This window comes from Pseudomicrostroma glucosiphilum (assembly GCF_003144135.1).
Source record: "Pseudomicrostroma glucosiphilum strain MCA 4718 unplaced genomic scaffold BCV69scaffold_4, whole genome shotgun sequence".
Classification (NCBI taxonomy): Eukaryota; Fungi; Basidiomycota; class Exobasidiomycetes; order Microstromatales; family Microstromataceae; genus Microstroma; species Microstroma glucosiphilum.
Genome location: NW_020289916.1, coordinates 297,660 through 324,196, shown reverse-complemented (window position 1 = coordinate 324,196; position 26,537 = coordinate 297,660). Strand labels below are relative to the sequence as shown.

General features: G+C 57.0%; 9 protein-coding genes across 9 annotated transcripts; 2 read left to right on the top strand and 7 right to left on the bottom strand.

Annotated features, from left to right (window-relative positions):
• Positions 1 to 335: 335 nt before the first annotated feature.
• BCV69DRAFT_281717 (RhoGAP-domain-containing protein) lies at positions 336 to 3,749 on the bottom strand. Its single transcript, XM_025492078.1, has 2 exons — positions 2,114 to 3,749; positions 336 to 2,029 (listed from the first exon to the last, which is right to left on the bottom strand). The coding sequence occupies exons 1-2, from the start codon at positions 3,467 to 3,469 to the stop codon at positions 446 to 448; spliced, it is 2,940 nt and encodes a 979-aa protein (XP_025348950.1). The 5' UTR covers positions 3,470 to 3,749; the 3' UTR covers positions 336 to 445.
• A 345-nt stretch (positions 3,750 to 4,094) lies between these two features.
• Positions 4,095 to 9,808, bottom strand: BCV69DRAFT_155575 (hypothetical protein). The gene is made up of 2 exons (XM_025489383.1): positions 9,179 to 9,808; positions 4,095 to 9,082 (listed from the first exon to the last, which is right to left on the bottom strand). The coding sequence occupies exons 1-2, from the start codon at positions 9,543 to 9,545 to the stop codon at positions 4,194 to 4,196; spliced, it is 5,256 nt and encodes a 1,751-aa protein (XP_025348949.1). The 5' UTR covers positions 9,546 to 9,808; the 3' UTR covers positions 4,095 to 4,193.
• A 662-nt stretch (positions 9,809 to 10,470) lies between these two features.
• Positions 10,471 to 12,493, top strand: BCV69DRAFT_155548 (putative RFC3-DNA replication factor C, 40 kDa subunit). Its single transcript, XM_025489382.1, has 9 exons — positions 10,471 to 10,789; positions 10,863 to 10,927; positions 11,017 to 11,150; positions 11,228 to 11,307; positions 11,384 to 11,466; positions 11,542 to 11,701; positions 11,779 to 11,990; positions 12,069 to 12,201; positions 12,312 to 12,493. Exons 1-9 carry the CDS (start codon positions 10,614 to 10,616, stop codon positions 12,418 to 12,420), a joined length of 1,152 nt encoding a protein of 383 aa, XP_025348948.1. The 5' UTR covers positions 10,471 to 10,613; the 3' UTR covers positions 12,421 to 12,493.
• BCV69DRAFT_281714 (hypothetical protein) lies at positions 12,416 to 14,723 on the bottom strand. Its single transcript, XM_025492077.1, has 2 exons — positions 13,822 to 14,723; positions 12,416 to 13,733 (listed from the first exon to the last, which is right to left on the bottom strand). The coding sequence occupies exons 1-2, from the start codon at positions 14,668 to 14,670 to the stop codon at positions 12,567 to 12,569; spliced, it is 2,016 nt and encodes a 671-aa protein (XP_025348947.1). The 5' UTR covers positions 14,671 to 14,723; the 3' UTR covers positions 12,416 to 12,566.
• A 351-nt stretch (positions 14,724 to 15,074) lies between these two features.
• Positions 15,075 to 16,462, bottom strand: BCV69DRAFT_297995 (hypothetical protein; the record flags this gene model as incomplete). The annotated part of the gene is made up of 5 exons (XM_025494174.1): positions 15,075 to 15,648; positions 15,723 to 15,952; positions 16,031 to 16,094; positions 16,176 to 16,265; positions 16,371 to 16,462. The coding sequence occupies 5 exons, from the start codon at positions 16,460 to 16,462 to the stop codon at positions 15,075 to 15,077; spliced, it is 1,050 nt and encodes a 349-aa protein (XP_025348946.1).
• A 547-nt stretch (positions 16,463 to 17,009) lies between these two features.
• BCV69DRAFT_281713 (AMP deaminase) lies at positions 17,010 to 20,163 on the bottom strand. Its single transcript, XM_025492076.1, has one exon. The coding sequence runs from the start codon at positions 20,065 to 20,067 to the stop codon at positions 17,119 to 17,121; it is 2,949 nt and encodes a 982-aa protein (XP_025348945.1). The 5' UTR covers positions 20,068 to 20,163; the 3' UTR covers positions 17,010 to 17,118.
• Positions 20,164 to 20,687: 524 nt separating this feature from the next.
• BCV69DRAFT_297993 (hypothetical protein) lies at positions 20,688 to 22,632 on the top strand (the record flags this gene model as incomplete). Its single annotated transcript, XM_025494173.1, has 2 exons — positions 20,688 to 21,957; positions 22,043 to 22,632. The coding sequence occupies 2 exons, from the start codon at positions 20,688 to 20,690 to the stop codon at positions 22,630 to 22,632; spliced, it is 1,860 nt and encodes a 619-aa protein (XP_025348944.1).
• A 50-nt stretch (positions 22,633 to 22,682) lies between these two features.
• BCV69DRAFT_281712 (hypothetical protein) lies at positions 22,683 to 25,456 on the bottom strand. Its single transcript, XM_025492075.1, has 2 exons — positions 25,137 to 25,456; positions 22,683 to 25,038 (listed from the first exon to the last, which is right to left on the bottom strand). Exons 1-2 carry the CDS (start codon positions 25,385 to 25,387, stop codon positions 22,749 to 22,751), a joined length of 2,541 nt encoding a protein of 846 aa, XP_025348943.1. The 5' UTR covers positions 25,388 to 25,456; the 3' UTR covers positions 22,683 to 22,748.
• A 38-nt stretch (positions 25,457 to 25,494) lies between these two features.
• BCV69DRAFT_155484 (histone H3) lies at positions 25,495 to 26,363 on the bottom strand. Its single transcript, XM_025489381.1, has one exon. It carries the CDS (start codon positions 26,257 to 26,259, stop codon positions 25,849 to 25,851), a length of 411 nt encoding a protein of 136 aa, XP_025348942.1. The 5' UTR covers positions 26,260 to 26,363; the 3' UTR covers positions 25,495 to 25,848.
• Between the last annotated feature and the right edge of the window lie 174 nt (positions 26,364 to 26,537).

Genomic DNA, 26,537 nt, shown 5'->3' with positions numbered 1-26,537 from the left:
TGGGTAAACCAGAAGAGTAAAAGAGAGAGAGAGACAGTGCTGGGTGACAGAGGGGACCCCGCCTCCGGACCCCAGGTGCGGGGGGTACGGGGGAATTGGGGAAGGCGGCTCCCCCCCCCCCCCCTCCCCCGCCCCCTTTACCAGCTGGAGAAGGATGTGCAGTCGAGCGGTGAGACTTCCGGATCGCGAGCAGTAGGCAGATAGATAGCATTCCCTTCGTTCTTGTCAGAATCAGGCCCTGACGCATGGAGATATTGAACAATTTGGATGAAGATGAAGAAAAGGGGGCGCAAGTGCAAGTCGGACCTGCCCATCCCCCCATTCCCACCCCCCCTTGCCCCACCCTTGGCCTGTATTGCACTTCATCTTCTTCCTTTCCCCTTTTGCTTTTGTGATGGACCGTGACTGCATTTCCCTTCTCTCTCTGTATGTCCACGGTAGCTCGCTAAGACTGAGAGTGCTGCATAAGTACCGCCTCCTGCTGCTCTTTAGCAAGTGCTCTCGCCCTCTCTTCTTCCTCAACTTCATCATCCTCGAGGAAAATGTCCTTGTAGTGCAGCAAGATCGTCTCAATGGCTTTGGCCTGGTATTGCATATCCGCTAAAGCGCTGGAGCCACCCGCTACACCGCCGGTGGAGAGATCGTCCATGCCGCTGGCGCCTGCATCGATGCCCAGGCCGGACATGGATGTGCTCAATTCGTCAGGCCCGCCGGCGCCGGCGCCGTTGCTGTCTTGCAAGCGCCCCGGTGGTGGTGGACCTAACAGCGTGGGACCAAAGACGATGGCGAGGTTGCTTGCGCCCATCTGATTCACACTTTCCTCTGCGCGTACACGGTCCAAATGGCACATTAGAGCCTTGAGCGTCGAGTAATTAGCGTCGGGGAGCTGATTGACCACCTCGTGCAGACGAATATGCCGGAGTCGATCATTCTCCACCTTGGCCGACTCGATGAAGCCTCTATAGAGGTCCCATGTCAGCAAAGGCTCGGGCAATTCACGGAACCAGAGCTTCAGACAGCCAGAGACGATATTGATATCGCTCAGCGCCTCTGCGTCCTCGAATAGATCCACTGCGGTCCAATCTGCGTCGAATTTGGCCTTGAGACGCTGCACCTTGGACGTGGTACCCGAAAGACGGTAAATGCCCATGTTCTCCTTTCCGAACGTCTCGACGGCCTGAGCACACTTTTCCAGAATACCGGGAACGTCCACGTTGTCTCTTGCCATCTGCATATCGAGTTCCACCCCAAAGATGGGCCGCGAGGAAGTCGAGGCGTTGGGTCCCACACCTCCGATGCTCGATGAGGAAGGCTGTTGGCCGAAGCCGCGACCATTGTTGAGCTGGTAAGAAGAAGCGCTGCTCGCAACCATGCCAGAAGGTCCAGAGCTCATGCCGTTCATGCTCGGTGGCATGTATCCGTCCTCGTAAGGGCCTTCCCGCTTCGGTCCCCTGTAGTCCCTGCCATGAAGGATTGTGTAGTTCTGCATGAAAGTCTTGAAGTCCGACCTGTTGTCGATGGCTTCCGCTGCTGCTTTCAGACCAATCTGACCACTGCCTCCTTCGGCTACAGGTGCCGCTGCCGCTCCCACGGGCGTCACTGTCATGCCATCACCAAGCACAGTCGTCTCGAAAAGGTAAGCATAACGACTCAGATGGTACTGCAGCCCATTGTCGATCTCCTCTGCCGTCTCTTTGAGACTCCTCAAGATTCTCGGCAGCTGCAGGTTGAAGTACTCTTGCCGCATCTGCTGTGTCTGAAGCACCTCCCTCCTGAAGGCGTCGGACATCTGTGATGTCCGTGTCCGGATCTCGTCTTCCTGTCTCAGGAGCTGTTGTGGATTCTTCTTGTTGAAAAGCATGCCACCTTTGGTCATGGCCTTGCCTAACGAGCGACCTTTACTTGCTGCTTGTCCGACCGCACCAGAGGAGTGCTGAGCTGCCAGCTCTCCACCTTTGGCCGACTCTCCTGACTTGAGTAGTAGTACACGCTCCAGCTCCTCAGCAGCAGACTCAAAGCGTGACCGAGCCTGACAGCGACCAGGGTGGAATGTAAGGGCAAATGGATTAGTACTTGATACGCCTCCGCCTTCAATTCATTTGCCTACACTTACCTTCTCTACGCTGGCCTCAGCATCCATCAGCCCCCTCTCTAGTCTTTGCCCTGTCTCTTTGGCGCTCTTTCGATTCCGATCTATCTCCTTGACCAGATTGCTAAGCTCCTCACTCATCTCGCCTAGGCGCTGCCCGAATTTGATTCTCCCATCAGCAAGATGCTCATGTGTAGCCAAGATGTTATGCCATGAAGAGACGAATGTTCCCGCCTTGCCGTCGGCCGAGCCATAGGACTCTAGTGAGGACCTGTAAATCTTCTGCAACGTACGGCCATACTCCTCTTCTGCCACGCCGCGCTTCTTGAAGAAGGACGCTGCCTCTCGACATGAAGTCATGGACTGCTTAATCCGCTCGTAGAGCAGAGGCAGACCTACATCTGTATCACAAAGGGCCCTTAGCGTGGCCTCATCGAAAGTCGTAGGGATCACTTCGACCGAGGGCGATCCGCCAAGTGTGGTACCTGCGGCATTGAAGGTTGGAATGCCTCCAGCCAGTGAAGGTGATGATCTGTGTAGGGTCGGTCCTGACGGCGTGTTCGGCGAGGTGGGCTGTTGCCCTGGGAGATTGGCGCTCCTGGTATCGGCGTAGGCAAATGTGGGTGCGGTGGGGGTATGGAGGTGACTGGAGCCTGGCGTAGTAGGACCTGGGCCAGAAAAGGAGGTAATGGGACTATTGCCAGCGGTAGACTGCACTCCCGTTGCCAGTGAGGGGGCATCAGCGTTGGGGGATGGCCTGGATCTATCCGTCGATGTACGATGCAAGGAGGAAGGGTTGAGGAAGGGCCGGGGGTGATCATTTTGAGTATTTGTGTTGCTGCCGCTGCTATGGCTCATTGTGGACGAGTCGGACGGAGTAGCGAAGTTGGACTCCATGGCTGAATCCTGATGCAGGGAGCGAGCAATATGGGATTGGGACGTCTGATGGTGGAGGGAGCGGTACGGAGGCTGAGAGAAGCCAGCGGCGAGGTGACCGCCCTCTGCCTCGTTGGAGTTGACGTCGCTGATGCCTGTCGCTGATCCTGATCCTGGACTTGTGCCTGGCAGGGGTTGTGGGCTTGGCGCTAGATATCGGATGTTGGCAGCAGTGAGGGATGGGTGTGCGGCGGTCTGCTGGGGGTTATTGCGCGATGGAAGGGCACCGGGAATAGGAGTGGAAGCACTGGGAGGGCTTGTCCAGGGAGGGGTGTAGGTGGAGTAGGGAGACGAAGGGGTCTGATCTCGTCGTTGTTGGTATTGGTATGAAGGAGAGTGTGGCCTTGGGTTGCCGTCGTGCTGGTATAGGGACGAGGTCGTGGTGGTGGAGGGAGGACGATGGGGGAGTAGGGGTGGGATGGTATGAATCGGAGCGGCGGACATGTCTGGGTGTGAGTGGGTGTGTGTGTGCTTGGGTGAGAGCAACCACGACGGCCCGCCGCGGCCCTGTGCCCTGCTTCTCCGCACAGACGACGCGGGGCGCAAGCTGCACTCTGTCTGCTGCCACTGGCTGGATGACCAAAGCCGAGGAGACCAGGGAGGATACCGACAAGGACGAGGCAAGCAGAGATGAGGAGGCTACGATGGAAGGTTAGACATCCTAGTCAGAAGGACAAGAATCGCACATCCACCCATTCACATCCCACACCGCTGACCAGGCCGAGGGATGCAAGGCGGGAACCTCGACGACGCTAAAATTGAGATCCATCCACCACTCAGCCTCTCTCCCCAGGCATCCCACGACAGGACAGCCCCACTGACAGGCAGACGGGCGCGTCGGCGAATGCCGCCTGCCTCTGCCGCCTGCCGCGCCACGGCCAGCCAGCCAAGACTCACGGCAGTGTCGCACGGCCGGCACACGGGGCAATGTCTGACGCATGAGGATTGATTCGCCCACAAGAGGCAACATGAGTTCAAGACGAACATCAAAGGCACACGACGCAAAGCAATGGAGAGTGAGGAAGACGAGGAAAGGGAGGAGCAGAAGAAGGCAAAGAAAGCGAAAGCGCTACCTGAAAAGGTGTCTTGAGAGCATGCCAGTAGCGATGCCTCGATGGGCCAGAAAGCATCCTCCACTTGTCACTCAGATTGTCCATCACCCTCTCGTCTACGAGGTCCTCGATTCCCTTTCGGCTTGTACCTTCTCCAGCAGCTTGTCCTTTGGTGTCTTGATACCTTCGCCCACAATCGATTCGGCCAGCTTGCTCAGCGAGGCCTCTGGTAGACCAGAATCCACCAGGAGGATGGCCATGAGGTTGTACACCTGCGGCACATCGATGCTCATGTCGTCCAAGTCCGCAATGCCGGCTAATGTGAAGCCCTCTTCCAGAGCAGCCTCGTCCATCAGTTGCGAGGTTCGAATCTTGGCCAAGAGCTCTCCCACTACGCGCACCAGATCCACCTTCTTGTCTAGAGCAGTCGAAACCAGCTTGCCCACAAAGGCAGCGCGATGCGAGGTAGGTAGAGATTCCATAGCAAGGGCTCCCTCGTCGACGTTCCGAATCTCCAGGAACTCCTTGACGTCCTCGCCGATCTTGCGCTTGGCATCGTCATCTGACATTTGCACAGCGTCGCCTTCCTCTTCTCGATCTTCCTCGGCTTCACCAGCCTCCTTCTCTTCTCCGCCCTCGACGGGCATAGGCTTAGTGCGTGGAGCCAAGTTGAGCTTGGGCCGTTGAGGCTCCTCACCTCCAGCGGCTGCACCAGCAGCACCGGCAGCACCTGCCTGCTCCGACGATTCCGCTTGGTTGAGCATCTCAAACATGTTCGCAGAGGAGTTGGTCCTTGACGGCGGCTTGCTGCCATCTTCCGAAGACTTCTGCTGCTTCTTTGCAAAGACGCTGTTTGGTCCAGGGCCCAATGACAAGGGTCGACCCGAACCACCTCGCTCAATCTTGCCGAAAGCAGCCAAGTCACCAGCACGGGCAGGACGAGGCGGCGGTGCACTACCCATTGTCTGCCAGCCATCGGGTCCGATCTGGCCTCCGGGCATGTCGCCACGTTGCTGACCTCTCCGTGATCCGCCACGGGATGGCGGACCAGCTCCACGCGCACGGTTGGCCATGTCGAGCTCAGCTTGTTGCTTCTGCTTGGCGGCGTCCTCGTGGATCTGCGCAATGGACTTGGGTCCGGCACTCTCCTGCTTGCCCTTCCAGCCGTTTGCTCGCATCTCGATGACATCCATGAGCATGAACTTCATCCTCGAATTGACGTTCTCCGATTGAGTCATGTCCTTCATCCTCTGGAAGTAGATGTTGAGATGGCTGCGAGCCTTCTCGTTGTCAAGCTGTCGACCAATGGTGGTGAGCAGCTTGCAGAGCGACTCAATCTCCTCCTCTTCCGGATCAGCAGTGTTGGAGAGGAGCTTGACGATACAGATGTGCATGATTTTCTCTGTAAGCATCTGAAGCTTGTACAGCTCACCAATGAAGCGCACGAGACCGAGACCCCTTCGCTTGGCCTTCTGAGCAATGTAGTACTCTTCGGAGAGAAGCTCCGCCTCCTTCTCCTCCGTCTTCTCGCCACGCTCAGCGGCTTCTTTGGCTTCAGCCTCGGTCTTCTCATTGCTGTCCTTCTTGGCCTTGTCCTCGGCCTCTTTGCTCTTGGCAGCGTCTACCATGGCATCACGGTGAGCCCATCCTCGCTCGAAGTCCTCTTGACAACGGTTGAGCAGGTACTTCCGGAAGAGAGCGCCTCCGACGACGAGCTTGCCGTCTGAGCCTTTCAGGCTCTCATCTGTAACCTCGGGGCTCAGCTTCTCCATGAGCTTTCGGCACAACTGTGCGTACATCTCTGACCACGCTGCTTCGTCAGTCGCCTTCTCGAAGATGAGAGCGATGACCTGTCGTAATGTCCGGCCGTCTGTCTCGTCGACGGACTTATTGGCCCAGTCCAGAACCTGATCCGAAATGCTGACAAACTTTTCGACGGTAAGCTTGTTCAGCAAAGCCTTCACCTTACGCTGAATCAGCTCTGGCGAGTCATTGGTCAACTTGCTGCCAGTGCCGGCCTGCCATCTCGACTCGGAGTTTGCGAGAGGAGCGACCTGATCCATAGGAATCGTAGGTCCACCTCTCTCAGGTGGGTTGACCCTCTCTCCTCGGCTTTGACCAGGCTCGCGAGTCCGTCCACGTCGCGATTGTGTACGGCTACCAGCAGGAGCTCCAGTTCCCATCATCTCCCTCGACGGCAGGGCACCGGCAGAACCGCTTCCACCGCGAGACAGAGGCTGTGTCCGGCTGCCAGCGTTGAAAGAGCCCATTGGTCCCGAGCTGGCGAAGGCACTGCTGGGAGCGCCTCGCAGGCCAGAGGTCGACTGAGCAAATCGTTCCTCGCTTGTCTTGGCCGGGTGGGAGAATGTACCCATGGCACCACCTGCGACGGGTCGTCCGAATGCTGAAGCGCCCGGAGCACCGAGTCCAAGTCCAAGTCCGGCTGCACCACGTCCACCTCCGGCTGCGGCAGAGCCCATACCAGAAGCTCGGCGACCGCTCGTCGAAGCCCTTCCAGCACCAGGTTGTCCCTGCTCCATACCAATGGAGGCGAGGGGTGGCATATCTTGAGGCTTCTCAGACCAGACGTTCATGAATTGCAGCAAGAACTCTCGGTCATACCTGAACTTGCCCGGAGCAGCAGCTTCATTGAGCTCCTTGCGAGGCGACTGGACCTTTCCGGGGTATGTGACCTTGCTCAGATCTTCAATGGGTCGAGCTGACCCAAGGGTAGCTGAAGCGGCAGAGATGGGAGGATCACTCGAGCTGGGACCTTCACCGCTACGTTGGGCAGCTGCTGTGTCAAGCTGCTGGGGCCGCTTGCGCTTCTCCAGCTGAGCGCTGTCCAGGACGATGCTGCCGCTGTTGTTGGCAGCATTTGACATCGAGGCCATTGGCTTTGCGGGCAAGTTGGCGAAACCAGGGGTGCCGGGAGTCCGAGGTACAGGAGGGAACATCGAGGTACGCGATGAACTGCCCTCAAGTGGTGTCGAAGGCACTGAGGAAACTTCACGAGCCATGCGCTCGATGTCGGCGACAGACCTAGCGGTGGCGAGGGCAGCGACAGAGTCCTTGCCGGCCTCTTCGCCGCTCTTCTCTCCGGTAGTGGCAGCTTCCTGTGCATCGAGCTTGGCTTCCTCGGTGAGAAGGTCCTTGTTGGCAGATGCAGGAGCAGCAGCAGCAGCCTCTTTCTCGGCAGTCTTGTCGGCCGCAATCTCCGCCTCTTTGCGGGCAGCTTGCTCTTTGGCGGTCTTCTCCTCTGCAGCAGCAGTCTCAGCGGCAGCCTTTTCGCGGGCAGCCTTTTCTTGCGCCTCGGCGGCGTCCCGAGCTTCCTTCTGCTTCTTCTCTGCTTCCTCCTTGGCAGCGCGCTCCTTCTCCTCTGCTTCTTTGCGAGAGGCGGCTTCTGCTTCAGCAGCTTTGCGAGCCGCAACCTCTTCCTCCTCGCGCTTCTTGGCTGCCTCAGCATCAGCGGCGACCTTCTTCTGGCGCTCTTCTTCTGCCACAGCGGCCGCCTTCTTCGCCTCCTCGTCGGCAGCTTCACGCTCCTTGGCAGCGGCGGCTGCGGCTCTGTCCTGCTTGTTTTTGTCAGCAAGAGCCCTGACCCTGGCCTGGAAGCCTTCGACTGTCTCGATGTTCTTGGCCTCAGTTCTGGGCGCCTTCGTTTGAGTAGCTGGCGAATCAGTGCGGACCGGCAGGGTCGGCCTGTTCGTAGGTGTGGCGGGGGCTGGGACTGCAGCAGCGGTAGCTGGAGCTAGAGCAGGAGAGGATGTGCTAGTCGCAGTCGGTGTGACGCTCGTCTTGGGAGCTGCTGGTGCCGGAGACTTGATGTCAATGGCAGCCTTCGTCTCAGGATTCACAATGCGGATAGCACTGCTGGCTCGCTTGTTAGGTTCGAATTGACGAGCAGCTGGGCTCATCATTGGGTTTGCGCCGGGGCCGGACCCGAACGAACCCGATGGAGTGTGGGCGTGGTTTCCGTAGCCACCAGCGCCACTGTGCACGAAAGGCGGAGCGCGAGCACCTTGAGGGTAACCCATGCCTAGATGGTTTGCATGAGGCTGAGGAGAGCTGACACTGCTTGGCATGGTCGATGGAGAGTAGGGAACAGCGTGGGCTCTGCTAGATGCGGGAGATGACATGTTCGCGGGAGTCGATGGTGCGAGCGACGCCGAGGAGGGAGGAGGAGCCATGGGCGAAGCAGGCACACGCGGCGACATATCCGGCTGCTGCTGCTGCTGGTTCCAATGGTGACCAGGAGCGCCGTTGTACTGCTGGTGGTAGCCATATGCGGACATGTGAGGGTAGTACATCTGGTGCTGACCCTGTGGCTGCCATTGGTTTTGACCGGCACCCATCATCTGCTGCATGCCTGGAGTGTAACCTCCGATGTGAGGCGAACGGTGCTGCTGCTGCTGGTACTGGGGCGGACCTCCGTGCTGCTGTTGCTGAGGATGGAATTGGGGCAGACCTCCAGATGCCGGTGCTCTCAGCTGGTGGTTGTATGGAGAAGGCGATTGCTGGGGCTCAAAAGGCCTAGCTCCTGCATGCTGAGAAGTGGGAGTGGCATTGGCGATGCCAGGCGATCTGGCGCTGGGAGTAGAAGTAGGGTTGGCAGCAGGAGCGGACAAGCCACGAGACGCTGGAGAGGCGTCGACACTCGGCTCAGTCGAAGCTGCAGTCGAAGCTGGGGTTGGCCCTGAAGATGTAGACTGCTCCTGCGCTACCGGTGCGGCAGCAACTGGTTGCTTAGGAGCGCCAGCCTTGTTGCCGCCTCCTTGGAAGAGCTTCTGGAAATCCATCGGTGGACGAGGAGTCGACTCTTTGCCTGCAAAACCAACGACCTTTTGCTTTGACTCGCTCGAGGAGTCCTTAGCAGCTTCCACTGACCCGAAAAGAGCAGGCTTGTCGCCTTGGAGATGCTCGCCGGAGGTTGGGTGCACAGCGGGAGAGGAAGAGAGGGCTGCACTGGAATCGTGGACTGATCCGAAGTTGATGCCACCTGGCCCTGCATCGACAGAAAGAGTGGAGGAGAAGACCTGTCAGCATTGTCATCGCCACGACGAGCACAAAAGCTGTACATCACAATCGATTCTCCACTCACCTTGTCTCGCACCACCTGGAGCAGCTTTGGGCATACTGACGGCAGTCTGCCTCCTGCCTGCCGCTCCATCGACGCCGTTGGGAGCGCCTGTGGAGGCAGGGTTCAGATTACTCGAGCTGGCGGGCGTAGTACTGGAAGCCGCCTTGCCACTGCCATTCACCGCTGCAGCTGACCCTGGAGCGGGGGGAGAGGTAGATGCTCCATTGTTCGCAGCCTGCTGCTTGGACTTTGCAGCTGCTGCGTAGTTGAAAGCTGGGGGGGTGGCAACACCTGACGAGGCCTTGCCGGATGCTGAAGCGGCTGGAGATTGCGCTGCCGGGGATGCTGCTTGCTGCTTTTGAGATGAGCCGTCGTTGGAACTGCTCATACTTCGTGTATGTGTGGGCGTGGGAGCGCTTGATGAGGGGAGAGATGATTGCGGTCTAGATTGAGGCAAGCGGAACAGGTACTCGAGTGTTTGCTAGGCAATGACAAGAGAGGTATAAACCGCGACTATGGAACTAGTGACAAAGGCTTGCCCTTGTAGAGACTGAGTTGCAACTGATGTGCAACTGAGGATGCGTAGACGAAGAAAGATCGTCCAATGAGGTGTCTGGAGAACAGACGTCGAAGCAAGAACGGGCTTCGGCTGGGGAAGTCGTTCGTAATGGTGTTCAGCAAAGCAACGCCGACCGATTTTAAAAAGGTGTAGCCGCTGAGAATGGATAAGAACAGACGACTCCTGAATCACGGGATCTGCTGGCAGATTCCGGGGAGAAAGAGGGAGGTGACCGAGATACGGTTTCCCTGCTGCTGCTTCTTCCTGAAGCTCTGCTTCTCCAAAGAGCTCCGAGACGAACAGGGAGCGAAAAAGGAGGAGGAGGGGTGGAGAAGGGGGGAGAGGAGAATGGTCTGATGGGATTCAGACCTACTTCTCTACTGCTAATACCTTCTTCTTCTTCTTCCTACGAGGGGAACAAGTTGGAGGGTCAGGTAATGGTAGGACAAGGGCAAGCCAAGGCGAGGCCCACGACTGAAAATCCCCACGGAGCGAATTCGGAGGCAGACGCGCGCAGTCACTCTGCCTCGCCCACATTGATTAGCCGGCGTGTCCCTTCCGTTCCGTCGGCTGCACAGTGGGGCCTGCTCAGCTGTGGTGCTCTTGGCTGAGAACCACGCCGATTTGGGTCAGATATCCTCTACGAGCCATTCGATGCCGTTGTCAAGTAGTGTATGTATGCTGCCTTGACTGCGACTCTGCTGCGATGAAGGTGTGCGCGAGAAGTGGTGAGGAAGCTCAGGCAGGCACACACGCTGCGTGATGGTCCGCACGACGCGCTCATCAAAGACTGTCCGCCGCCTTCCGCGCCTGAACGGGCGGGCTCAGACTGAGTAACACCTTCCACCCGAGCTGCCCGTGCCTTAGCTCCCACTACCCTCCTTGCACTCCAAGATCATGTCTCAAGACGATCACGACGCCGAGATGGACAACGGCAGTTCGTCCGAAGTCCCCAATGGCGGCACAGCACCAGCAGCTTCCTCCTCAAAGGGCAAAGGCAAGGCCAAGGAGGCTCCTTCGACCTTGGCAGCCGCTCAAGCCAATGCGACAGACAGTGAAGACCTCCTGCCATGGTGAGCAGCCAATTGCTTGTCATCTGTCATGCAGGCGCCCCCATATCCTGACGCTCTCGTCTACTTTTCACAGGGTGGAGAAGTACAGACCGACAACGCTAGATGATCTCGTTTCGCATAAAGACATTACAGCCACTGGTGAGCTTCCGATGTTAGCCACGTCCTGACACGATGAGAGCTGATCCCTCTGAATCCTGCTACGGTGATGCAATGTTCCTCGTTCCCAGTCGAGAAGTTCATCGAGAAGAACCGTCTGCCACATCTGCTCTTCTATGGGCCTCCAGGAACCGGAAAGACCAGTACCATCTTGGCAATGGCAAGGAGGATATACGGCGATGAGTGGAAGAAGAATGTCTTGGAGGTGAGCCGAGGCGTCAGAGGGGTAGCGTCTAAACCTTTGACGCTGAGCTGACATGATCGTGTGTCCGCTCACTCTAGCTCAATGCTTCGGATGAGAGAGGTATCGAGGTTGTCAGAGAGCAAGTAAAGAGCTTCGCCAGCACCAGGAATGTCTTCAGGTGTGTACATGCGGATGTTCAGAAGCCCAAAGCGTTTCCTATCTGAGACTTCATCCCCATTGCACGTGTTCACTAGCTCCACATCAAGCGCATACAAGCTCATTGTGCTCGATGAGGCCGATGCAATGACTACAGCAGCACAGGGAGCCCTTCGGCGAGGTGAGTCTGCGTCATGCTACGATTGACTACCTTGCCAAGAAGCACATGGCTGACACCTGCTCCCTGTATGTTCAGTGATCGAGCAATACACCCGCAACGTGCGCTTCTGTATCATCTGCAACTACGTCAACAAGATCATCCCTGCCATCCAATCGCGCTGCACTCGCTTCCGCTTCAACCCATTGGAGCTGGATCAGGTAGACGACCGACTGCAGCACGTCATTGAGCGAGAGAAGTGAGTCACTGGTCATCCGAGGAGGCGACAAGATGCCAGACGTCGAGACTGATGCCCTCTCCTCGCCTCCTTACCAGTGTCAACCTGACGCAGGATGGCAAAGAAGCGCTGCTCAAGCTGTCAAAGGGTGACATGAGGAGAGCTCTCAATGTCCTGCAGGCCTGTCACGCAGCATACGATCGCATCGATGAGGCAGCAGTGTATAACTGCACGGGTAATCCTTACCCAGCAGATATTGAGGCGATTGTCACAAGCATGATGAACGACGAGTTTACTTCGGCTTACCAGAGTGAGTAGCGCGAGACCAGCGGGGTATCTTGCAGCGAGAGGGAGCATTGACCAATCGTACATCGCCTCCCACACATAGACATCACGACGATGAAGGTGCAGAAAGGCATGGCGCTCGCAGATATGGTCTCGGGCATCTACGACTTCCTCATGACGCTCAAGCTGCCAGCCGCCAGTCGCGTATACCTGCTAGACCAGCTGGGTCAGATCGAGTGAGTGACAAGGCAGACTAGTAAAAGGGCAAGCGAGCTAGATGGGCAGCAAAGCTTGAAGGATGGCTGACAGTGTCGCTGGCTTCGCCTACCGTCTTTCGATGATATAGACATCGTCTCTCCACCGGTGGATCAGAACGCATTCAGCTGACGGCCCTGCTGGGAGCGGTCAAGATGGGCGTGCAATTGGCAGACGATCAACAGAAGAGCAAGAAGTAGGTAGGGTCACTGAGAGAGTGACGCATCTTCGCATTTCAAGGCAATATCACATGTACAACAAAAGCTTCTCAGGCGAGGCGGTGGTGGTGTCTGGATCCTTCCGCTGCTCTCTCTCTCAATCGGCTTCTCTACTGACTTCCCCCCCATCAGCTGAATCCAATTCTAGCCTTACCTGCCGCTCGCCTGACGCGCAGTAGCCTCTTGGCAACCAGGGCATAAACGGCCTTTGTAGTCAGCCCCTCTCCATCTTCCGTCTCACCGACCGCCCCTGCCCCTTCAGGTCCCGCAGCCTTATCGGCTTGCTCTAAACCATCGAACCATTCCTTGCCCTTGAGCTTGAGAGCGGGGAAATCAATGGAGTGTTCAGGTGGAGGAGAGAGAAGGAGCTGCAGAAGGATCAGGGACGAGAAGCGACTCTGCAGTGTTGGAGCGGCTACACTTCCACCTTGCCCGCCGGCACTGCCAGTGAGAGTTGCCGATGAGCCTGCGCTGCTGGAAGAAGGAGCGTCGGAAGAGGTGACGGAGCTGGCATCGTCCTTTCTTGCAGCCGATGGATCCGAAGAGCCAGAAGGAGCGGTGTTGCTGCTACTTGCGGCAATGGATTTGCGCAGCAGGCCGAGAGTGGTAGAGAAGTCGGCTGCTTCAAGGGAAGGGTTGAAGAAGCGGAGATGTTCCCCAAAGGCGTCCCAAATCTTCTCTGTAAGACGCTCCAGCTCGTCCGTCGCCTCTGGATCGCGGGAAGTCTTCTTCTGAGGAGTGGCACGGGTGGGTGTGGAGCGCGTTGGTGTGCCTGCTGAGGCTAAGGCGGCGGTAGCAGCAGCTCCGCCTCGACGAGGTGTGCCGGGGCCTTCTGTGCGGGCTCTGGGAGAGGCACTCGCTGCAACAGCTGATTTGGCAGCTGCAATCTCCTCTGGCTTCAAACGGACAGTGACATCGTCTTCGGTGTCTCTGGCGGCGAGCGGAGAAGACGCTGCTGGAGATGAGGAGGAAGCAATGCCAGCAGGTTTCTTCGTGCTAGCCGGACGAGGAGGAGTGGCAGTGGGAGTGACCTTCTTCTTCTTCATCTCCTCTGCGGGAGAGATGCTGCCCCTCTCTTTAGCGCCGGTGGAGAAGACCTTTGCGACAGCTTCCGAGTTGCGGGTAGCTGTAGAGCTTTGCTTGGAGCTGGCGGCAGTGGCAGCATTCGCTGGCCGTGGGATGCCTCTCGCAGCTTGGGGAGCACCACCTGCCAACTTGCGAGCAGCTGTGGATGCCGAGCCAGCCGTGGAGCCGGACCCACTGGCTGTGGCCCTCTGTCCGGCCAAGGCTCGCTTCTGAGAGTTCACAATGCAACGAAGAGCGTGACTATGTGAGTCAGTGCGTATCATCTGACTTCCCGCTCAGTCTGTGCGCTTGACTTACCTGCTGAAGCAGCTCCTCCCTCATCTCCTCCAAGGCCAGCACCTCCATCTCCTCTCTGTTGAGCTCATCCTTGATTCTCTGCGCCTTCTCCCTGAGCTCTTTGAGCTTTCTCAATTGTCTCTTCCTCTTCTCCTCCTCAGCCTTGACCTTCTCGCCTCCTTCACTTCCATTACTCAACAGCGCCGGCAGCTCTTCCAAGCTCGAGACGTCCTCACCGTTTGCGATGCGCGTGAGGACCTCTTCAATCTTGGCAGCCTGGACATTGTTTCCCTCGACTTGTCCAGCAGACTCGTTGTGCTTCTTGAGGAGGATACGGATGTGCTTTCGGTTGCGTGGAAGGCGTTGGTAATTCTCGTTGAGACGCTGAGCTGCCACGAGGAGAGCTCGAGCGTCGTATTGGGCCATGAGGGCCTCACTGCTTGCACCTCCAGCACCTCCCGTAGCGCCAAGACCCGACCTAGAGGATGCTCCTCTGCCACCAGAAGTGGCCGTGGTGGACCTGAGCGGCGTAGGGATAGACACGTTTCTCACTTCTGGCTTTCTAGGCACAATCTCCGCCGCGATATCAGCCGCTTCCTCCTCTACATCCCTCTTGCCCGAAGCAGCGTGCTGTCCATCCTTGCCAGCCTCGTCGAACATGCCTCCGACGGGTGGAAAGTGGAAGAGACGCTTTTCGAGAGGACTGGTATCGCGGATGAATTGGTCTACGGCCTTGTTGAATGAGTCGGGCTGCTGAGAGGAGAGAAAGGCATTGGTAAAGGGCTGTGGGCTGCCATTGTTCAGGAGCTGTTCTTGTAGCGAGCGGATGGTGGAGAGGGTGTTTGAGAGGGTGGAGAGATGATAGTCCATTGTGAAGTGTCCCGCGGAGGGCGAGGGGTGGATGTGGGTAATGTGATGACAGAGATGATGAGGGCTGTACGGAGGGATGGACACTTGGCCGGGCAGCACCGAGATGGTGTTGCTTTCCACGCGCCTCGCGAATCAAACTCCGACATCCCACTCATCCTCACACGTTCACAAGCACGTAGACTGAAACAGTAGAGATTCGCGCTCAAAGAGAGTCCTTGGTGACACGCAAGATGCTGGAAAGACAGTGATGAGAGGCTCTGGAGTGATGGATATCTAGCCTGTGAGCCAAGCATAACCGTCGTGTGGACGAGACTGGCTGCAATTGGGCTATAGGAACAAGTCAACAGATCTGGCGCGCCCAGCCCCGCGGGCCGCCGTAGAGGTGGTGTCGAGGATGAGCATATCTACTCGGCACAGTCTTCGCTGTCGTCGCAATCGGGCTCGTCGTCGGCAGCCCTCTGCTCAGCATCCATGTCCCTCTCAAGGGCAAGCTCGTCCGCCTCAAGGTCGTTTGAGAAAGCCATCGACCTTCGGCGAGAGTCAGGGATGAGGCGAGCCTTGCCACCGTTGAGCCCCTTGAAGTTTTTGCAGTTGAACTTGCGAGGAGCTGGGTGAGCCTTGGGCACAGGCTTCTCACCCTGGTGCCACTGCTTGCCATGGTACACGCCGGGGATGAGTCCATCTTCGGCCTGGCAGTTCTCGAACTTGCCGGCCTCGTATTGTCCAGGGTCGTTCCACTGAGATCCTGTGTGTGGCAATCGGAAGTAAGGAAGTAGGGAAGCATGGAGGTCAGTATCGTTGACGATGGAAGCAGCTGAGACTTTACTGGAGGTAATGTACGCACCCATCTCGTCGTACTGGTTTGGGCAGTATTCGTGCTGCTTGTCTTTGCCGGGGTTGCAAGCACGAACCGAGGCCTCGTTGTAGCCAAGGAATTGGTGCCACTCGTGTGCTCGCACATGCTCGCCGGTCCAAGCTCTGCAGAGAAGACGAGGTCATTGTTGTTCTTCAGCGATGCACTTCGGACGACATGCTTGTGATGGTCGACTCACCTGCTGTAGACAAGGGCACCTACTGGGTTCTGCGTGTTGGTAGCACCGTGGGCATCGAGCTCTCCGCCCTCGTCCTTGGGGGCAACATTGATCTTGGTGAAGTCACCTACGAGCGAAAGCTGAACGTAGTGGGGAGTCTTGAGGAACGAAGCTCCGGTGATGGTGCCTGGGGGGATGGTTCGTGTGCCGTAGCCTTCCTTGGTGCAGTAGCTTACGACGCTGGCCTCGACCTGCGCATAGGTGGTGAAAGATGATCTTCACGGTGAGTGAACAATACTGCTACTTAGGCATGTGCTACGTTGACTCACATCTGACACCTTTGAAGGCTTGGCTGGACCGTAGATGCAGAAGTCTTGGACCGAGTTCACGTAGCTGACGGAGAGGGTACGAAGAGCTAATCAGCAGATGTCGCTGATGTCGACATGTCGTCGCAAGGCCAGCCTTCGTACTCACATGTTCTGGCAGTGGGCCTTTGCGTGAGAGTCTCCGTAGCGCTTCCTGCAGTCATTGTAGCCGGTCTGGCCGTTCTTGCCGTCGCTCTTGCTGCAAGGGAAGGACGAGTGACGATGGGAGTGGCCAGCTGTCAGCAACAAGTCATTGAATGCCCACTCACCACCACGACGGCGTGTGGTAGCCTCTTGTACTCACGCAGGCAGGTTGTGAGGGGTATCGAATTCAGCCTTGACCGAAGAGAGGGAGGCGAAGCCAACGATGGCCAGAAGGGCGAGCTGCTTTAGCATGGTCATAGCTCGTGTTTGAGTACAAGTGGTGAGTAGCTGGTGGAAGGAGATGGGGACAGAGGTAGGATGTGTGGTAGGGTAGGAGGGAGAGGGGCAGATTGACACTGGAGCAGGGGGTGAAGAGACCCTGTCTTATGTTGGCCAGAGCAGTCGGGGCAGCTTAGGCGCCAGAGGTGCTTAGGAGAGCCGAGGCAGATTGCTTCGGGCGTATAGTGGTCTCGAGGGGGACTGGCTGACTGGGCTGAGGTGCCTGACCGCCAATCGACGACGAACGAGAGAATGTTAGGAACGATCGACGAGGCATTGCCAGGGGCATGTGATTTGCCCACCGGACAAGCCAGGCCGGCATCCACGGCGCAGCAAGACCCGGGCGCAAAGGGCGTCAGGGGCACTCCCTCCATCGCCCACGGCTGGTCAGCAGCATTCGTTTGGTGCCTACATCTCCATCCTTCGACAGAAGCCACTCAAGACCCGCGAGCGCATCTACACAAACACACATACACACAAGCGAGGCAGTGTCCACGACCATCACTCGAATCGGAAGCCCTGTCCACGCAACGACTCACACACCTGCTGCGGCAGGTGCGCTGCAAATCACATCATATTACAGACACAATACTAAGAGAGATGTCCCAGAAGCCGCACCATTCGCACTCCTACTTCTGCTCCCTCGCCTTTCTCTGCTCCATCTTCCTCGCCAGGTCCGCCACGCCGGGGTAGTCCCTGGCATCAAGTGGACAGTTGCTGCTGGGCAACGACGCCGAGAGGGCGCTGACGGCAAAGGGATCCTGCGATGACTCACCAGCGCTTGATGTGCTCGACGAAATCGAAGAGGGGGTAGTGATGCTTATGGCAGGAGAAGTGAGAGAAGTTCCGCTCGCAGCAGTCTCCTTCGAGAAGGCCATCGCGGTGCCATTGGAGGCCTGTCCCAGTACTCCCCTACTGACATTACCGGCGCTTCCTTGCTCTGCCGTCTTCAAAGCCTCCTGATTTCCTCCATACCGACCGATCAGCTCCAACTCCTCGGTCAAAGTCTCGTGACGGTATCTAAGTCGAATGTCCGGCACATTGGTCTTTGCAGTCACATTTCCTTCTGGTCCTCCAAGATGGAAGTTTACACCCAGCCAGTGTCGCTTGATCTCGCGCTCCCATCCTGATTGCAGCACAGAGTTCCGCGCTAGCTCACACATGTCGCACGGCGACAAGCGGTAGACCTGAGTAGCAACCGAGTATTCCTCTAGTAGAGGCTCCTTTGACAGATGGAACTGCAGAGGGTCGTCGGTAGAGATGGAAACGTTCATTCCCATCTTGAGGTAGGTCGGGAAGGGGTTTCGATCGTAGTGAAGGAAGAGGGCATTGTTGGACAGAGGACTCATCGCCAAGCCCACTTGCTTCAGATAGTAGAGGTACTGCATCGCCGGGACCTTTCGGAGTGTGATGCCGTGGGAGATGGACTGAGAGCAGAGGTACGCCGCTGCAAGGTGATCTGTGTCACCGGCTTCACCAGAGTGAGGACGAAGTACAAACGTACCAAAGCCTCTCTTTCTTCGAATCTGGTTGAGGCTAGCAATGTTTGCATACATGTAGTAAATCCAGTACGTGTATGGAGGCGACTCCTTCATGTCCCACTTGGTCGGGGTCGGGAACTTCCGGTGGTATCTCCTCTCGACCTTGCTCTCGTCGTCGACGAGGTCGAAGCCAATCACCCGCTGAAGGAAGATGTGCAAGTTGCGGTGCTTACGAGGATTGAGCGTGCATGCGAAGAGCGGCTCGAAAACATTGTTGAGCAAGTCTTGGAAGGTGTTGATGGTGCCGTTGGACTTGTACACCTCGTACAGTCGCGGGATCTGGATCAACCACCTGACATTCGGCGAGAAGAGCTCATTCTCAACGATCCACGTGGCCAGCTTGTCCCATTCCTCGACGTTCCTTCCATAGATCGACACTCTGTATTCTGCCATCTGGTATTTTGAGCTCTGCAAATCAGACATGATTTCCTTTGTGATTTCGGCGAGGTATCTGCCTCGAATGAGGTTGTCCGTCTTCATGAAGATCTCTCGCAGACGCGACTCTCCGATAGGGTTGTACTTTGTGTTGAACTTGTCAAATCTGTGGAATGCCTCGCGATGAGCGTGCATGTCGAGCGTGTCAATTGACAAGTCGTAGGCCGTCAAGTTGAGGGAAGCAAAGACCTCTGCCAAAGTGAGCTCCCTGCCATCTCGGAAGATGACAACGTCATCTGGATGACGCTTGATCTTGGCCTTGATGAAGCGCAGCAGGTGCTTCTGGTTCATAGCTGCAGAATGGTGGACGTGTGTATCCACCTTCCTCACGTTGTAGAAGTCTCGATGTCTGACCCTCTTCATGCTTTCCACCTCCCTCCCCTCGTTCATGAGAGAGTACAGATTCCACTTGCCCTCGAGATACTTCAGCCGCCTCCATGCGAACGACTTGACTGGCCCATCCGAGATGACCCCTAGCAGGTAGTCTAAGTCTTTGAAATAGTCTCTCAGAGTCGGGATCCGGAGGTCTGGATCAAGTGGACGCTTGTAACCATCGCCTACTACATGCACCTGATATACGCCATTGACGTCTGTTGCGTACTCGATCTTCTCGTTGCCAGTCAGAGCCTTGCACCTCCACTCTCCGGGGACCTCGATATTGGCCGGGTCGAATACTCCAGGTCTTCCTCCAGTCTCTTCGAGCAGCTTCTGAGCAGCAGCTGCGTTGGCCGGAGATGCCGGGGGAATAGGCTTGGGCAGAGTGGATGTGCCGCCCGAGTGAGACCTCACCACGAATGACGAAGCAGGCGGCGGGTTGAAGAGCTCCCAGTGAGGCCTTGGCGGGGCAGGATAGATGCTCCACGGCTTTGGTTCGCTCTCGGGGTCATCTACGTCCTTCAGAGCGGACCCATCGACCTTGAGCCCTGCGTCACCTGCCACATCAGTCGTAGAGGACGGGAGACCTCTCTGCTTGCGCCACTGCTGACAGTACTCTGCGTCCCAGTTCTTTGGGTTGTCTTCGAGCTTCGCCTGTAGTGAGACGTCCATGTACTTGTCTCTCAGCATCATGCACGTGTGTAGGCTCTTGTACAATGCTTTGAGCTCCGATGTGAGGGGATCTTCGAGCTGCGATGAGGGTCTAGTGGGAGAGTGAGGAGGCGAGGGACGCTTGCGTGATGAGATGGTTGGGGATGTAGAGTACAGCTCAGATGGCAGTATATTGGAGCCCAGTGACGCCATGACGGCGGCCTGACCCGAAGGTGAGATGATAGCGTGGTCTGACCCAGAGGTCGTAAGGCGCGAGGCAGAGGGCTGAGCCGGTGCCGCTCCTTCTTCCGGCCCTTGTGTAGCGTCTGATGCTCCATCGTCGAACAATGCATCGCCTGCAGCTTCATCTATGGGTGTCTGCTGGGCCCAATAATGAGAGTCGAGATCTCTGAGCCTCATCTGGTCCTCTTCGCTGAAGTAGGCATCCCTCTCTGTGCTCTGATTTCGCGGCGTAGTGGACGTGTCCCGCGCACGCGTCCGTGGTGAGAAGAGGAGGCTTCCGCCAGGCGTGACGGGTGGAGTGACACCATTCGGTGGGGAGCGACCTCGAGTCATGTCTGACTTAGGGCCACCACACATTGATTCCCGAAAGAGTGTAGGAAGGCGGTTCGATAGCGGCCGTACAGGAAGACGAGAAGGACACGAAGGCTGATGTTCTGTCTATTCCTGGCAGCTCCCGGCCGGCACCTCGCCAAAAATCCTCGATAGCGCCTTCCCGCGGCCCGCACAGTTGGGCCGCTTCCGCTTCCGCTTCCGCATCCACTTCCGTTGCCTCGGGAAGTAATTCCATCTCCGCATTCGAGATCGGTACGGAGACCTCACGTGTACGGATAGTCCGAGGGTGTGAGGGTGCAAGCTGTCTATGTGCAATCGAGCAGGGTTGTGTGTCAACTGCTTTTACGGAGCTGATGATACAGCCGTCGAGTCTGAGACACCGGAAAGCTCGGACTCCGGAGTGGGGCACGAAAAGTGATAAGGACCCTTAAAAAAAAAGGGGTCAAAGCGGGCGCTCCTTTGTTGTCGACGGCGCGAGACCCCGACGGAACCGGCGATCGTTTAGCATGGTCGATGAAATGCGTGAAAAAGTCTGTATCAAGGATACATAGCAGCTTCTTGTGGTCTCCTGAGTTCTCTTTCCCCTCGTACTGCAACAAAACCATAGACTTGTCGCCCTAATGATCAGCCGTATTCGCAGCAAAGCTTCTGCTCGGTCCTTCAGCAAATCTTTCAAGCTTGATCGGGGCGAGAGACTAAGAGCCGACTCCCCCGGCTTAGAGTGGGACAATTGTGGCAGCAGTGTGGAGGCAGACTTTGATCACTTTACGGGTTCAGAGCAAGGCTATGCTGCACGAAGATCTCCTCCGCCCCCCGAATGCGTGTCCAGACTGGAAGCGCGTGGAGCTCCTGCAAGCAGCATTCCGTCCGAGATACCGCTGCGTGTCGACACCACGGGAGGTTCCGGATTCCATGCGCTACATCTACAGCATAGCGACGGTAGTGGCAGCTCCTCTTCGGAAGATGACCTCTTTACGCCCTATCATGCCCCTGACACTTTCGCCGACAGCATGCATCCGGTAAAGGCGCAACACGGTGCCATGGTCCGACGCCATACGGATGTCGAGAGCTCCCGAGCGATGGGATCTAGTCCGGTCGACTCTCAAGACTACTTCAAGGTGCACTGGGCCAAGACAGGCCCTGTCCCGCCTGCGCGCAGAGCTATCCGAGCGAAGATATCGACAACTGCTGTATCGCCCTCACCTTCGTCGGCTTCTGCTCCGAGGCCAGGTCTGAGGCGTGCAGAGACGCAGCCTACTATCAGAGCTACTGAAATCTCGCACTTTGTGCGTGTTGATCGTGCCGCCCTTGAAAGCCGAGCGGACCCATTCGATGACGATCACGAAGTGACACAAGACTCGTTGCGCGTGTCCACAGCGACCATTACAAGAGGAGCGCCGTCGACTTTCAACACTGCTGGAGGCAGGGAAGAAGACTTCAGTCTAACAAGCTCCACTGATCTTGCAGACGGAGCACTTCGAAGAGATCATGCCCAGGCCCTCGATAAACACCCTGCGCCCGTTGCCGTGACAGTGCCACGGGGAACCGACAGCGGGCGGGAAAAGCTGAAGGCGCTTCTGACGCAGTACAATGACAGCGTGCAAAGGGCTTCGGAAGAAATCCATCTTTCGATGACAAGCTCACAACGAAGAGAAATGCAATCCTCGAATCCTCTCGCTAGTTCGAGCAGGTCCGCTCTACCACGCCCACTGCAACGTCTTGGTCTAGACGAGACGCCGCTGGAACAGCGCGCACATCTGCTAGAGGGGCTATTGAAACATCTCATCCAGGTGCACTTCTATGAAGAGATCGTCGAAGTCTTCTGCTACGGGTGCGGACCAAAGGCGGACGATGCTGCAAAGACTCTGCTGTCCTATCTGCAGTCAATTAGTGAGTATCATCGGTGCGCCGTAGGCGGTTGAAGCTGGCTGCTGAGACTCACACACACTCTGGTACTATTCTCCACCATCCACAGTCCCTCTCTCCTCCCTGCTCTCCTATCAGTCGCGCACCCACACCCTACTCTCTTCTTCTCTCTCGGAAGCAGAGACAATACGACACGCATCTGGAACGCTGACGCGCCTGCACGCGCATATAGCGGCTCTCCTGGTCTGGGTGGGCATCGTGGCGCGTCCATCGGAAGCTGCAAGTCACAGCACAAAGGGGCATGAGGATCTCAAGACTGCAAGGGATAGGCTGGCTGCGCTCTGTGCAGGTACGAGGCAGCAAGAGGAAGGGTGGGCTGAGGTCACCATGGTGCCCAAAGGAGAGCGGACTAGGGCACAGACGATCGGAAGCAGTGCGTCATCCGAGGTCTTCCCAGCAACAGAGGAGAGGACACACGGCACTCCTGTATTCCTCGTGCAGGGCCTAGGTCTCACTCTCCTCCCCTGCCCCGTTACAGACACTAGCTCCGCTACTGGGACTGAGGCAAATGTTCCAGCAGAGGAAAAGACGTACCGGCAATTGCTGCAGGCTGTAGCGGAGGGGGAGGGAGAGCAGGAGGGGGGAGCGGACATCTGTCGGTTGGAGACGTTGCTTGAGGTGCAGGGCAGGTGGGTTTAGATTGTAGCGCGACTCAGGTAGTCGTATGTATTGTCACGATAATGCTCTCGTTTCGGATGTACTTTTAGTATTATTTGTAATGCCTCGTATCAGGAAGCTTAATTGATTGCTATATCCTAAATCTCGCCATCCATCATCTCGTCCCCGCCTGCTGCTGTCAGACCGCTCTTCGTAGCAGCAACAGCAGTCGTACTGTCTGTCCCAAAGATGCTGCTGTTGCCGCTGCTGCTACCCAGACCACCAACGCCGAGAGCCATTGCCACTCTCAGTCTAAATGTCTGCAAACATCTCCGAGCCCTATCCAGTCTTTCCTTCTTCATCTCCACCATCGCCGCGCCCCCAGCTTCTCCTCTCCCGCGCCTACCTCCGGCGGTCCATATGCCGAGTTTGCCAAGGTAGAACTCCTCTTCCTCCTCGGAGAGAGATGCGCTGAATGAGATGGACTCGAGAAGTCGTAGCGAGTCGTACAATAGGGCAGGCTCAGTCGCCGTCGATCCGCTCCTCTGCAGTGCCTCTCCGATCTCGTACAGACACACAGAGGTCCAGTCTCCGTCTACCAGTCCCGCATTAAGCAGCTCCAGGAGAAAGGTGATAGACAAAGGACCATTGCCGCTCTCCTGCTTGATCTTGAAGAAGCGGGCGAGGTTGGTGAGGAAGAGGAGGACAGGTGGGAGGCTCTGGGCGAAGTGATGGTTGAACTCCTCCTCGTCGTCTAGGAGATACTGGTCCTCTTCCGCGAAACCATCTCCACGAGAAGCAAGAGAGCGCTTGGTACGGTTGAGGAAGGGACCTTGCTGGACACCGTCTGTCTGAGTATCACCCAGGGCGTCTCTGCGGGCACTCTTGATGAGCCAGCGCTTGATCTCCGTGACTTCTTCGATGAACCATTCCTCTGCTGTAGAGCTCGTCGCTGAAGCCGCGCGTGACTTGCGGTCTAGCAGACCTTCAAGCATCCTCCCCTTGATGGTCTTGAGTACAGCAACGTCACCTCGAGGAGGACTGCGAAGAGCGTAGATGACAGCCGGGCCGAATCGAGGGGTAGCCTGTTCGTCTTGCGACGCTCCAGAGGAGAGATGGAGACTGAGCTTTCGGCAGACTGCCCTGGCTTCGCGTTCAAGCCCAAAGGTAGAGCAAGCTTCGAGGACGGACTCCGTGAGATGGAATTCGTCTACCTCTTCCACGATTATCTCCTCCCCATTCTCGTCCTCAGTCGGCTGCCTTGCCAACCTCTTCTTCTTATCATCTGCGCTCTCAAGAAGAGGCAGACCAAGCAGAATCTGGCTCATTCGAGCTGTACCACTGGGACCCGCTTCGGACAAGTAGTCCATTGCTATCCTCCAGAGACCGTGTGTCGCAAGGAGTGTGTTGGAGTAAACCAGATTCGCCCTCTCAAGCGGCGTCACTTGTTCCTCGCTCTCAGCACCTTCGTCAAGGAGTCTCAGCTTTGTTGAAAAGTCAAGCAGGACTTGAGCCAGGTAGGGGTCCAGAGCCGTCGTCGAACCAGCCGCACCAGCGAGATCTCCCCTGATCATCTTGACCATGATCTGTTCTGCCTTGTCTGGCAAAGCTGTCCCTTCTTCCAAAGCCTCCCCTCGCAGGTTCATGATCTTGCTCAACGCATCGGCCAGCCCATCACGTTTCAAGCCGACATCGACCAAAGTACCCCAGGCCGTCAATGCCTCCTTCCAGTCCTCAGCAGCTTCCACTACCCTTTCCCTATTGCCAGCTAGCACTTCCAGGAAGATCCGCAAACCAGCCTCGAGCGACAAGCGAAGGTCTTCTGCCTCTTCTTCTGGATCATCTCTATCCTCGAAGGAGCTCGTCAGCTCGTCTTGCACTTCGTCCATGACGGCCTCGAGGCTAGCCAAGATGCCCATCAGCTTGAGATGAAAGTCTCTCCGTGCGGCCTTGAACTGCACCTCGGTCTTGAATTCTGTGCTTCTCGGCAAGGCCTTGATGAGCTCTCTCATCCGAGCGACGAGGGTCTTGAGAGACTTGGACGGAAGAGATAGCAGTGTGGCAAGCAGAGTACCCACAGTAGAATGGAAGCCTCTCAATGTACACCGCAGGATGTAATCCCAATAGTTCGCATGAAGGTATGGCTCATCGCTAGCTGCAATCTCCCTTCCCTGCTCAGTGGTAGGAGCGAGATCGTACGAGTTGAGCCAATGAAGCAGCTCTTCGCCGATGATGCCCTCGCCTGCGTGTTGAAGATCCGTAGCATTGGGGGAGAGATAGAGAGTTTGTGCGAGGGTGAGAATGGGCAGGAGCACACGGGAGAGGTGAGGAAGGTAAGGAGATGTCGAAGCCGATGGTGTTTCGGCCAGCTGCTCGAGCAGATCCCGATTCGACTGTATCACAAGATGGAAGAGCCGTGTATAGTAGGGAAGATGTAAAGAAGAGGGCCTGATCAGCAGCAAAAGGGAAGTCGCCAGACAGGACAAGTGGAAGGGGGATGTTAGAACGATTCGGATACGTCTGCCTCGCTTTCACCTCCCACTCACCCATCATCTTCACCATCATCGTCCATCAAATCCTCTTCCCTCTTCCACTTGCTACCCGTGTCTCTCCTGGCTTCCTTGATGGCTTCTTCATGGATCCGGGCAAGGCTGAGGAAGAATGTATGCTGTTCGCCTAGCCACTTCTGTATCAGCTCATGTTCTTCGTCAGAGGTGGACGGGGCGAAGAGGCCCACTGTAGCGGGGGGGTATGGCTGTGTTGCACGAGACGAGGAGGAAGGCGTTGATGTAGGCATCGCAATGATGCTCACTCAGGAGGAGTCGTTAGTAGGAGGTTTGAGGGACCTTGGGATGGAAGTGGTGGGCGTTGAGATTGAGAGACACGGAAAGGGAGCGAGCGAGTGGATCTTCCGGGAGAGGGTGGCTCAGACGCGAAACAGACGGCCCAAGTCATAGTCAAGCAATGTCAGACGACTTCAAAGTATGTGGATATAGCTAGCGACTCGTTGGTATGAAGCAACGAGAGGCAGTGAGATTGAAGAAGAGAAGGAGGCTAGAATACAAGGGGCATACATGAAAGGGTGCGGAGGAAAGAGATCATAGTGGTAGCGAAGAAAGGGTAGAAGGCGCGCGTACGCTCCAGCTCGCGTCGCTGCCGTCGCCATGAGAGAGGTGGTGACTATTCCTTCATCGTACTCGCTAGCTAGCAGCTACCATGGATCAGAGGCCAAAGTGAGAGGCAGTGGTGCGAACCAGATTAGGTTCGCTCACCTCGGAGTCGGCGGGCCAGAGCGATGTCCTTGGGCATGATGGTGACCCTCTTGGCGTGGATGGCGGCCAAGTTGGTGTCCTCGAAGAGGGAGACGAGGTAAGCCTCGGAGGCCTCCTGGAGAGCCATGACGGCAGAGGACTGGAATCGCAGGTCGGTCTTGAAGTCCTGGGCGATCTCACGGACCAGGCGCTGGAAGGGGAGCTTTCGGATGAGGAGCTCAGTCGACTTCTGGTATCGTCGGATCTCACGGAGAGCGACAGTTCCGGGCCTGTACCTGTGGGGCTTCTTGACACCACCGGCAGAGGGGGCGGACTTGCGGGCAGCCTTGGTGGCGAGCTGCTTCCTGGGGGCCTTGCCTCCGGTGGACTTGCGAGCGGTCTGCTTAGTACGGGCCATTGTGAAAGTAGTTGGTGATTGGGTTGGTGGTGGTTGGTGTTCTAGAAGGAGTGAGTGCAAGGCAGGCAGGCAAGGTTAGCTTTGTGGGTACGCTGAGTGAACGTCGCAGGGGCAGGTGTGTTGCCGAGTACTCACGAGAGTGTAGAGAGAGTGAAGAGTGGTAGTGTGAGGAGAAGATGGGGAGAGGAGAGGAATCTAGCCTTGGCTTATGAATGGTTTGGGACCGAGGACAGGGCGGGGCGGGGCACGGCAGGACAGGGCGGGGGCAGAGCGAGGGA